General features: G+C 49.2%; 2 protein-coding genes across 4 annotated transcripts in view; one reads left to right on the top strand and one right to left on the bottom strand.

Moving 5' to 3' along the window:
- Positions 1-892: 892 nt before the first annotated feature.
- The window catches only part of LOC108448942, a 21,969-nt gene continuing 10,897 nt past the window's right edge, over positions 893-11,964 (top strand). The window contains exons 1-2 of one of the 3 annotated variants that reach the window (XM_017743436.1): positions 893-1,829; positions 4,233-4,341. In XM_017743436.1, coding sequence (XP_017598925.1) covers positions 1,736-1,829; positions 4,233-4,341 — 203 coding nt within the window. In that variant the 5' untranslated portion in view covers positions 893-1,735. The remainder of the gene's footprint in view (positions 1,830-4,232; positions 4,342-11,964) is intronic. The other 2 variants (XM_017743437.1, XM_017743439.1) reach the window with 2 other exon arrangements.
- LOC103621863 (helix-loop-helix protein 13-like) overlaps positions 10,825-11,964 on the bottom strand; it is a 3,160-nt gene continuing 2,020 nt past the window's right edge. Inside the window, exon 2 of the mRNA XM_008640724.2 lies at positions 10,825-11,415. Coding sequence (XP_008638946.1) covers positions 11,378-11,415 — 38 coding nt within the window. The 3' untranslated portion in view covers positions 10,825-11,377. The remainder of the gene's footprint in view (positions 11,416-11,964) is intronic.

Consider the following 11,964-nt stretch of genomic DNA (forward strand, 5'->3'; position numbering starts at 1 on the left):
TCTGGTTCTTGCCATCCCTTTAACTCATCCCTGACACGATGCATTTGCAACAAGAAACACACACCCAGCACGTGTGGCTGTGAAACAGAATTCCCTCTGGAAGAATTTGCCTCTGGACAGATGTGGCTCAGGTCACCTTTCCGTCTGGCAGAGCAGATGAGCTCCGGGAGTCAGACTTCCATAGGCAAGGAATGCTGAGAGGCAGAAACGGGACCTGCGTTGTTCAGATTTTCTCCCCGTTGCTCTTAAAAATGGCCATTTTTAAAGATTTCTATTTTTCCCAACAAAACAAAATTTTCTGTGTAAAAGGCCATTTGCTCAGGTCTTTTCCCTGCATTTTGATTCCAGAATTAGGATGGGAAAATCATAAAAACACCGTTGCTTAGAAGCAGAAGTCGGCTCAGTTTTTATGGAACATTTTTAGCGTGCTGTAAAATCAGTGTTTGGCTTCTAAAAACACCGATATTGTGGAGGAAAACTTTGCATTAATATTGGGATGAGTCTATCTAATTTTATTTTTCAGAGGCAGGATTAGAAATCTAATTAGACTTAAAAGAAGAATTCACAACTAGGCTTAGAATTATAATTAGACTTAGAATTATCATTAGGCTTGGGCATAGAGTTTTAAGTGTATTCGGACTTAGAATTATAATTAGAATTATGATAAGACTTGGACTTAGAATTACAATTGTACTTGGACCTAGATTTGGAGTTCTAATTAGACTTAAAATTCTGATTAGGCTTGGACATAGAATTATATTTATACTTGGACTTACAGTTCTGATTAGACTTGGACATAGAACAAAAACAAGACTTGGACTTAGGATTGTAATTAGATTCAGAATTCTGATTAGACTTGGACGTAGAATTATAATTATAATTGGACTCACAATTCTGATTAGACTAGGACTTAGAATTCTGATTAGGCCTGGACTTTGAATTAACATTCTAACCAGCCACTGGAATAGGAAAGCTGCTGGACATTTCCCTTGCAAAAGCTGCAGTTTTGAAGCATTTCTGAAGTTGTGACTTCATGTCTGACCTAGTGGAGGGAAGTGTTTGAGCCTGGCTTTATTTAGGGTCCCGCTTAATCCCTCTCTGAGCGTGGAGGGTGTAAAGACCCCGTGAGCTCCGTTTCTGAGGTGGCAGGGACCTCGCTGAGGTTTTTCTCTCTCTGCACTGAGATTCCCTGAGCTCGGGGAGCTGCTCAGAGGGAATAAAATGGTGCATTATCAAATAATCCCTGGGAATTGGGCTCAGTTGCAGCAGTAACGCTTCCCAGGCTCGTGTCTCAGCTACCACCTATCCACAGAGCATCTTCTGAACCTGCTTTGGCTCCTGCACTGCTTCAAAAATGCAGGATTTGGGGAGGAATATTCCCTTGCCGATGTTTTTCTCCTCCCTAAGTGGAAATGTCGGTGTTTATTTGTGAGCGGGTGAAGAATGCTGTGGGGTTATCGCTTCTCTGTTTTCCCTCAGGTGTTTTTTTGGCACAGCTATGATGTGATTTAAGATAAATAAATTTAAAAAAAAAAAAAAAATAGCCACAACTGTTGGAAAGCCCGGCAATGTGATTGTCAGGGGGACCCCTCCCGACTGCACCCCCGCTCTGCTCCGTTACCGTGACGCTCTCCCAATTTCCCTCACTCCACGCTCCAGGAGACTGGCACAAAAAGTGCCTTTATTCCGAGGGGAGGCCGGTGGTTCAGGTAGCTCCCATCCTGGATCGATAAAGATGCCGGCAGGGCCGGCTGCCCCTGCCCCGGCATCGCTGCGGGGTCTGGTGTTAGAGGTCGATGCAGGATCCCGAGGGCTGCTTTGCGGTGGAGGTAGGAAAGCAGCGAGGGAGCCTTGGCCGTCCGTGGTGTGTGCAAGGAGATGTGTGCAAGGAGATGTGTGCAAGGAGATGTGCTCCCATCCCAGCAGGTTTGGAGCCACGTGCCTGTGTTTATCCAGGCTTTCTCCTGCGAATGTGAAACTTGGGGGTCGCAGCGAGCTGCGCGTTAAAGCCTCCTGCCGCTATCTCTGCTGATAAGAGCGTTTCCTGTGTTTAGGCACGGTTTGAACGGAACTTCCCGGGTGGAATAAAGGGTTATTTCGTGGGGGAACGAGCCCTGGGTGTTATGCTGAAGCTCATTTTCAGAATATCCCGTCCCATGTCCAAGCGGGCAAACGCCAGTTCCAGATTCGGGCTTTTTCTGGGATCGAAGCAGGTCCAGCCGCGCTCATTACAACAATGCACGGACTGAACATTTGGGAACACCGATTGCTGCGCTTGAAACCTGGTTTTATACCTAACATCTCGTTTGGGATAAATGTCAGAGCAGCAGGTGTGTTAGTCCAAGCCTATCTTTAATTTTATCTGCAGTTAAACATCTTCAAGCGCTCGGATGTCCTAAAAAACCATGAGAGAGCAAAGTGCTTGCATCGGATGAAATCTGAATAAAGGGGGTTTTATTTTGCCTCTGTCTTAGGGAAGCAGGGAAAGGAGAGGTCTCCTCCCAAGGCAAGTATTTTTATGTTAAAAATAATTTGCCACGCAGAAGTAAAATGATGCTCCGCAGCAGCGGAACAAAACAGAATTCCTCGGCGAGCTTCCCAGTAGAATATATATTTTTTTAACTTAATGGAGTTAATCCTTGTTTGTTTACCTTCTTGATTATATTAACCAGCAAGGTAGTGATTAAAGGCAGGAGTGTAGCTCATACTAATTATATTTAAAGCCCCTGAACGTGTTTCTTTTTAGTCAGAGATGATTACAATAAACACACCTGCACTATTTTATGAGCAGGCTCGGCCCTGGCTTGGGGTGCCAGGAAAGGCCAGGATTTAACCCTGCTTGGGGGTGCCTTGATACAAAGTGGGGTTTTTTCCCAAGGAATTCCGGAGTTGCAATGTGGAGGGACTGGAGCAAACAGCTGGGCAGGTCTTGGTTGAAAATAGAAATGGATGAAACACTGACTAAATTCATTGTATCCCTCAGCAGGTAAAGCAAAGGCTAAATGTGCTCCTGTGTGAAGGTTCATGGCTGTGTTGGTCAGCAGCCAGTGGCTCTGCACGACCCGTTCTGGTCTTAGCCCAAACCAGTACAAATCATTGCCCCTACTGGTTTATACAGGAGCTGGCTGCCTTCATCGTGGAGCACAGAAATATTCTCACAGAGAGTGAATTTCCCCTTTAGAGTGCTGGCTTTGGGTTGATACGTGGGGGTTTCAAGAAAAAATAAGACTCGCAGAAGTTAATTCGCCGCGGCAGAGCGGTTTGGGGAGATAACATCTTCTCGTCCTGCTGTTTAATTAAACCCAGATTTTTATTTGCTATACCTTTTAATTAAAGAGGAATAAGATATTTGCCCTCCTAAGGCATCTGGTTGATTTTATGAAATGTGGGGTTTGGGGTTTTTTTGTTGTTTTACTTTCTAGTTTGAGATTGAAATGCACCACTCTGCTCCAGCACATTTTTTATTGAAGGGAGGTTAGGCAGCTTTTCCTCAGCTCTGGAGGCTCGGAGACAGCCACAACCATGAAATTCCCCTCCGGATTCGAGCTGATCTGCTCACAAAGCAAGGAGGAATAAAAAAAAAGCCCTCCCTGCAGCTGTGAACTTGAGCTAGGAATAAGTAGCAAGGTAACAGATATCACAAAGCAAAAGAAGTGGAAAAAAAAATTCAAGTAAGGCAAAAAAACCACTTGCCTTGCTATTTATTCAGGGGCTTAAATTTATTTAAGCAGTGAGAGTATTTCCAAAAGTACTTATTTTGCGTTCATATGGTAGTGAGGAATTAAAACAAATTCCCTGAATGCTTTCTTAATGTGGTTTTTTAACTGCTTTTTGCTGCTTGGAAAAGATCAGTATTTATATTGTTACGAATTTGATCTCGCTGTTTGTGCTAAGCACCTTTAGAAGAGAGGCTGCTCGGCTCTTCCATGTTTAGTTTTATGAAATCTCCCAAAAGTTAAGGGCAGCACGTTTCAACCTCAAAATAAGATCAGATCTCTTCAGATTCCCCTTGAATGTTCCAGGCTATTTTTGTAGGGTGCAATTCTTCCTCCACATTATTTAAGATACCTTGAAAGTCGATAATTTCTGATTATTTTTTTTTTCCCAAGGCTTTGCCAGCTTCTTCCACTGAATTAATTTCGCAGTTTTGTGGGATTGCTAAGTTATTATTGATTTTTAACACAGGGAATTCACTGGGAAGGTACCAACCCCATATTACTTTCATTTTGCAGAGCGGTTGAGTTCCAGCCCTGGCTCGGAGTCGCGTGTTTTCCCGATGTTTTACCCCAAGGAGAACGGCTTGGCTGCGGAAGAGCAGCGCCGGGAACGCTTCACAAAGATGTAAGAGCTGGGAGAAAAATATAACGTGGAAAAAGGAAAATCAAGTTATCGACAGGGCTTTTTCTTTTTCCTGGTTTTTGTTTGGCTCGGGGGCTTTTCACCCCCTGGAAGCAGATCCGTCATTCTGCTGGGGCCGTGTAATGTTTCTGAGCCTGAAATTCCTGTCACGACGCGGCAGAAATCCTACCCCGTGGTGTGAGAAGGAGAGTTGGATAGTGTCTGTTGGAAACATACTGATAATATGGAATTACCTTCCTGGGAAAGGCTGATTTCAGGGAGCAGCATGTAGTCCAGAAAGGAAAACTGAGAAGCTGCTCCGTGTAAGGTGTTGATCCATCCCAACACAGGAGTTTATCCTCTGTGCTAATTGCACCCTCATGTCAGCTCGGCCTAATTTAAATGTAAGCCAGGCTTATATTTAAACATGGGCTTTGGTGTTTCCCTGGCCTGATAAAGTGGGATTAAAGGCTGCAAATCTGCCTGCTGGATGTGCAAAAATCAGTGCAAGGGCCCCTTCCAGCTGGGAAATACTGCCTTGTCTTGCTGCGTCACCCAAAATGCTTGAATACGGCGGTGGCTCGGGGTGGGTTGGTGTGCACCTCCTCAGGAGGGGGAAATCCTGGGATGGGGGGAATAAACACAGTACTAGAGGGGTCTGTGGTGCTTCAAACAGCACCAGGAGAGAGGCACTCGCCACAGGGGGCCTGGGAGCCAAAAACCTTGGGAGCGCAGGCCCGAATTCCCGGTACCCGAACAACGGGACAGTTTGATGCTTGTTGGAAAGCAGCTCTGGGATTAACTCCCTGGCTGGCCCCGGTGCTGTAACCTCCAACAATGGCTGTTCCAGTTCATCTACGTTTATTGTCCCCTGGGGAGCCGCGGGACCGTGGGCTGGGGAAGCCTCTCCCGCACACTCCACAGGATGCGCGCGGCCCAGCGCGGGGGGATTGGGAACATGCTCCCTTCTGAGCAGCTCTGTGGGCTGCTGTTTAGCAAAATGCCCTCTCTGGGACTGCCAGCTGCATCCCTGAGCTGGGAAACAGGGTTTTGATAAGCCTCATCTGCGACTGGGGCTTGTCGCTGGGAAAGCGGGAGCCAGGGAAACCCGCCGGGCAGCGGAGCGCTGTGGAGAGGCTGCAAGGAAAGGCCCACCAGGCTGATGTCTCTTCATGACTGATAATAATTCCTGATCTCCGTGTGGGAGGTTTTATTACCCCCTCTTTTCCTACCCCACATTTCCAGGAGACAGGGACGCAGAGGTGAGCGTGCCCAGATAGCCAAAACCTGGGATCGCCCTCCCCATTGCTCCGTTTCCATCTGTGCTCAGCAGTGTCTGATGGCAATGGCCTGGGCTAAAACTTTCCATGCTCGGTGTCTGCCTCAGCCTCAGATTATTTTTGGAAAGGGCTTTTGGAGGAGATGGCGTAGCCGTGCCCGGGACTGGGATCAGAGAAAGAGGCATCTCGCTGCGGCGTGGGTGCTTCCAGGATGAGAGCAGGATGCAGAGGGAATGCTGTGCTGCTTCCTGAGGGTGTTCGGGATCAGTGGATGCTCTGCCTGGAGGTTTTTGTGCCAGCTCATGTCGTCTTGGCTCCTCAGGGAAGTATTTCCCTGGTATTTCAGAGCATTCAGGTGCTGCAGAGGCAGGCACTGGAAGGGTAAATTATATTTCAGGCTCTTTCTCTATGCAAGGTGTGTAAACAGGACATGGAAAGCTGCATAAAAATGGCTTCAGGAGGATAAAACCCAAGGATTTGGGGTGAAGAGGCATAAAACATGATCTAAGTGCAGGGATGGAGAGCTGTGCGTACCCTTTACATGCAGTGTTCGCAGCAGATGTTTCTGCTCGCTCTGCTCCCGAGGCGATGATCAGCTTTCCCGGGGCTGGGCTGGAGCAGGGATGCTGGCAGGAGTCATCCTCCGCTTTGGGAAAAGCGAGATTTTAATCGCGCACCACGAGAGGGCAGTGCCTGCAGCTGGATTCCCCTCAGCTCAAACACCCTCCTGCTAACGCGCTTGGACTGCGAATCCAAAACAACATTATCTGCTTTTATTCCCGTCCCCCTCTCCCCCTTTCCTGGCAAGGGATTCTTTCTGAGATTGGAATCGCTTTGGCGCTGGAGTTTGCCTGTTCAGATGCACTCGGACTTCAGCAAGCAGACTGGGTGGGAGTCATCTAAAATTAGCCATCGTGGTGGAAATTACACTTTTTTCCCACAGAAGGAGCTGATGTGGCTTGGAAGGCTCATCCCAGGGTCGGGGCTTGCGGGTCACCCCCACGGCAACACCCTGGGTGCCCACACATGGGTTTATTGAGGGGCTGCAGGTGGAAACCAGAGCTGGCTTGTTGCAAGGAGACTCCTACAAGGCATTCAGGGTGCTGGAGCAGCTCTGGAAAGCCACTCAGTGCCTGTTTGCCTCTTTTCCCACCTGTGCAAAGGGGCTGTCCTGTTCGGGGTGCAGTTTTGAGTACAGGGATGGCCGGATCCATGCAGGGACAGCAGCCCTCAGGCTGCTTTGAGCTCCTCCTGCTGATTGATTCCCTGGGCAAGCTTCCTGGGATGTATCCCGTGCCCATGGAGAGCATGGCTCACAGCCCAGGAAATCCTGCCCAAAGTCTGTCACTGGGTTTGAAGGTGAATGCAGGTCTGCTGAAGTCCCAGCCATCCCACCTGAGGGCACACCATGGTGGTAGCCCTCTCCAGGCGAGGGATGTGGGGCATGAGAGGTACAGAGAAATGTCATTCTTCTCTGCAGGAAGGAAACGGAGGAAAGAATACCTGGGAGCTGCAATTTTCCCAAGTTTTCCCATTCCATCCCTTCCCTGGGAGGGTGCTGAGGCCCTGGCACAGGATGCCCAGAGAAGTTGTGGCTGCCCCTGGATCCCTGGCAGTGTCCAAGGCCAGGCTGGACATTGGGGCTTGGAGCAGCCTGGGACAGTGGGAGGGGGTCCCTGCCCAGGCCAGGGGGGGGGTTGGAAGGGACCTTATCTAGACCCCACCACCCTCGTGTGGGCAGGGACCCCTCCCACTACCCCAGGTGGCTCAGGAATGAAAACTTGCTGCTGTGGGTCTGTGGCCAAAAAAAATAAATTAAAAAACCAAATTGTCCTTTCACCCCCAAATTGTCCTTGAAACTACCAACACCTTCTCAAAAGAACTGCTCACAGTGGGGATGGGATTCCTTTTGTTCCAGGGTTTCCATGCTGATGGAGGAGCACAGAGCGTTGTTCCAGAAAGGGTTAGCAGTTTACTTGTGGAAGAAGGAAGGTGTAACAAGTAATTCTCACTTCTCTTGGCAGGGCGAGCGGCGGGCTGGAAGCAGGGGCTGTGTTTGGAATGAGCAATTCTCCTGCTGCTCTTGGGCCCCTGAGCTGCCCCCCCTCAGGGGCTGGAGCACGAGAGTACCACTGCTCAGCACCTCCTGGAACCCTTCCACGGGAGGTAGGGCCGTGGGACTCCTGGTGAGAGGATCCTGCTGCTTTGTGAGGTGACGAGGAAAAGCAGAGCTGATCTGTGCCCTGCTGCTGAGGGAGAGCAGGAAGGTGGAGCCTGAGCCTCAAACCAGGGATTCCCTCTTTGGGCATGTGCTGCTGGACTGAGGAGCCTTGGATAGGTCTTCACAAAGCCAGCTTGGGGTCTTGGTCTGCACAAGGGTGTATGGGCTGCTGTACAAGCAGGCTGTGTGTGTGCATCATAGGGTCTGTGTAACTTAATCCTGGAATAAAATGTCAGGGTTCAGGACGCGAGATGAAGAAACCGAAAAATGAGGGGAGCTATCAGTTCCCTGCCAGAGAGTCTCACTGTGCTGCCAGGCAAGCCTGCTGACAGGAGAGCACAAATCTGCTATCAGCTGTGACCCAGGGAATGAGCGTGAGCTGCCAGGGGAGAGGAGCGGTGGGCACGGAGCATGTCCACAAAATCCACACTCAGCACTTGCCCTGCGTTGGCACGGAGTGCAAATGTCCTGCACAGAGATCATTTCCCCCTCATCTTTCTGCCTCCTAGCCCACATCCAGGAGCTGAAGTTCAGTCAGAAAAAGGCAGGGTTGTTCAAGAACAAACGTGTGCCCAGCCCTGGAGCTATTCAGGAATGGCTTTCCTGGAAAAAATCCCTGAAGAGCCAATTTGCTTTTGCTCTGTTTAGCAGGAAGAGAGCCACAGCACCAACTTGGCTCCCCTTAGCCACAGAGAGTGATTGCCCTCTTAATTTGCTTTTATTTACATGAAGTTAATGGGACCATCAGAGGCTGACCTGACTCTGTGACACCTTCACCATTTCAGCAGCCAGTTGCCTCCAAAGGATTTAACAACACACCACCCACAAAGCATCCTTTGCTTTAGCAGCTTTGGCTGGAGCATCAGCTGGAAGGGCCTGGCAGACTCCAGGTAGCCTGGGGAGGGCCGGCAGAGGTGGACTGTCCCCTGCAGGCAGCATCAATCAGCAGAAATCAAGCTGAAGGTGGTGGAATGACACCGGTGTCAATCAGGAGAAACAGCTTCATCAATTCTAGTGGTGGCAATAAATGCATTGACTCCTACTCATTGATTCAAGAGCCCAAGATCGGGGTTTCAGCTCCCAAAAGGAACATTTTATTCCTGGCTTTGTCTCCAACCCAAGCCCCAGTCCTTACATACCCTGCTGCATTTTTTCCTAGCTCAGAGTCACCATCAAATTCCAGCCTTGAGTCTCTCAGAGTCCTGCCTTGTGTGACGATTCCTTGACAGCAGCAGGGACAGGTGGCAGTGACCCCACAGCAGGCAGAGCTTGCCAGCCTGCAGACCCCAGCCCAGCTGGCAAATCCCATAGGAACGGTGCTGCTGGTGGAACTGGGCTGCGGGAAGCTCAGCAGATATTTCTGCCTGTCCTGGCGTTGCTGTTTGAGCGTGGAGCAGCAGCGGTGGGTGTTTGCATCTCAGGAGAACTTCAGCTTTACCTTCCTCCCTTCAGCTTTACCTTCCTCCCTTCAGCTTTACCTTCCTCCCTTCAGCTTTATCTTCCTCCCTCAGCTGGAGGAAAAGCTTTGTCCCAGGACAACTCTTCCTGCTCTGTCATTGCAATGCTTTTGATACCAGTGGCGTCTCCAGGTTTGTTGTCCATCCAAAACCAGCAAAATGCCTGAACCTGGGAGATGCCCCCAAATCACCTTCCTATGGATGTGCTTTCCTGCTGCTCCTGCACACACCCAGCTTGCTCCCAAAGCCATTATCCAGGATTTCTGGGCTGGAGCAAAAGGCAAACAAAGAGATTTCTGATTGTGACCAGGTGCCTGCAGCAAATATTTGTTTCGGGACGTGGCATTATTGTCCCGTGTCCAGCACAAAGCTCTGCTGCAGGGTAGAGAAAAGCAAGGCAGACATTCAAATCTTTGAAATGAGGGGTTTATGGAGAGAGGGATTCTGGATGCCCAAAATTAGCTTGGGATGAAGGACTTTATAGCCCTGGGTAGAGGTGATTCCCCCACCAGCCATGACAACCCTGGAGAGGCATTTTCTGTACCCTGATGATTGTGGGGGGTGACCTGAGGGCTCTGGCTGGGAGCAGCTTGGAGGGATGAATCCCAAATCCCTGTTGCCGTCAGTGGGAGCTTGGAGAAATAAAGATCCTGACGAAAACCCATGGAAAGCCCTACTGGGATTATTTGGGCACTATTTGGACCACTGAGATGGGTGTGGAACTCTCAGCCCTGGCTCTGGTCCCACTGAGCCCTCATCTCCCCAGGAGGGTGATGATGTGACAGCTGCTCCAGGGGTGCTGCAGAGCTTGGGGCTGAGGGGCTGGATGGTTCCATGTCCTTTAGGATGCACTTGGGCATCCTGGACCAAGCCCCAAGGCATCCCTGTGCACCCTTTTGTGCTAATCTGTGGCACACTTTGATGACATGGAGGACCAGCATTTCCAGAGTAGAAAAGCAGGCAAAAGTAGAAGAATGCATTTTCAGGTGGTTTTTTTTTAAATATTTTCACCTTTTCAGGTGCTGTTTCCTGTAAAAATTCATCCAAGAGTCAAAATTTGAGACTGAATGTTTTATTCTAAATTGACTGGAATACATTGTTGAATTCAATATGAAATTCCCCTTTTTGTTTCGACAGAAAAATTGAAAAGGTAAAAAGGTTCTTCACAGTTTCCCCCTCCAAGGCCCCTCTTCACCTTCACTTTCCCCACAACAATCAACCAGAGCAAAAGCTCTGTCCCTGACATGTTTTGGCTTCTCAGAGATGGGAGCGGTGAGATGAACTGATGAGAATGTTAAATAATAAATACATTTTCTTTTCTTCAGCCCAAACATCCTTCCTGCTACAAAAGGCCACCATAAAGAACATTAAGGCAGAATGGTTTCAGATTGAGGGTGGGCAGGCCCTGGCACAGGGTGCCCAGAGCAGCTGGGGCTGCCCCTGGATCCCTGGCAGTGCCCAAGGCCAGGCTGGACACTGGGGCTTGGAGCAGCCTGGGGCAGTGGGAGGTGTCCCTTCCCATGGCAGGGGGTAGGACTGGATTAGATTTAAGGTCCCTTCCCACCCAAACCTTTCTGGGATTCTGTGAAGACGTGAGAAATTTTGGGTATCTACAGAGCCATGTCTCACCTCCTGGAATTTCATGGTCTCTGTGCTCTGGATCACTGGTGACTTTTGCAATCACCACCCCGGACATCTTAAGCCAAGCAGTGGATTCCCACCGGTGTTGCTTAGTTTTTCTCTCATGACCTCATTTCTCACGTACTGGACGTGGATTTGGACATAATCCTCATCCAGTGGAAGAGAAAATGTTGGGGCTGTGGTTGTTTTTTAATGCTTTGCTTTTTCCAAGTGAGGGCAGCTCTATCAGCAGTGAGAAACTGGGAGAAAGAGAAGCTGAAGGGCCTAAAGAGCGATGAATCAACAGAGAAAGGGGCTGGGTGCTGGAGATGGGGAGAGGAAGCGCTCTGGGACGATGAGCGAGGTCGTTCGTGCCGTGTTCTCCCTTGCAGGGCTGGGAATGCAGCAGCTGGTGCCCAGCACTCCAGGCCTCAGGTTTCGCCGCCTTCAAAGGCCTTTCCTTAATCCCACTTCACCCAGGACAGGCGGGCTGTCAGATCTGCACGAGGGAGAGAGGAAAACACGGTCATTTAAACATTTCAATCAACCCTCAACAAGTCAGCTATCCAGCCTCTCCAGAAGGGGAGCCTCACTCACTTGGATCTTTCCAAGTGGAGTTCTTCACACCTGGAAGCCTGGCAAAAGGGGGTGATCCCAATGAGAACCACTTGTGTTGTTTGAAAGAAGTTAAAAACGGGGGAATCTGGCCACTAAAACATAATTTTTTTCTGTAGTCAAGGGAGTTATGAGCAGTGGTATATCAGGAGTCATTTTCCCAGTCATCCAGATAATGGAAATTGATAGGAAAGGAGAAAAAACTCAATAAAAAACTCAATTAACTTTCCCTTTCAAGTAAACTGATCGCTTTTCCCCTGCAGACTCTGTCTCTTTGGCACTTGCCCGTAATATGAAAGAGGAATATTTTTATTAACTGACTTTTCTCTTCCCTTACTTGTGCTGCACTTTTTGAAGGCTCGTTTTGAAGTCCCCTTTCCAAGATCCAAAGGAACTTATATAGCAAAGGAACAGAGCTGGAAAAGAGATTAAT

Source organism: Corvus brachyrhynchos, unplaced genomic scaffold, assembly GCF_000691975.1.
Source record: "Corvus brachyrhynchos isolate BGI_N302 unplaced genomic scaffold, ASM69197v1 scaffold79, whole genome shotgun sequence".
Lineage (NCBI taxonomy): Eukaryota > Metazoa > Chordata > Aves > Passeriformes > Corvidae > Corvus > Corvus brachyrhynchos.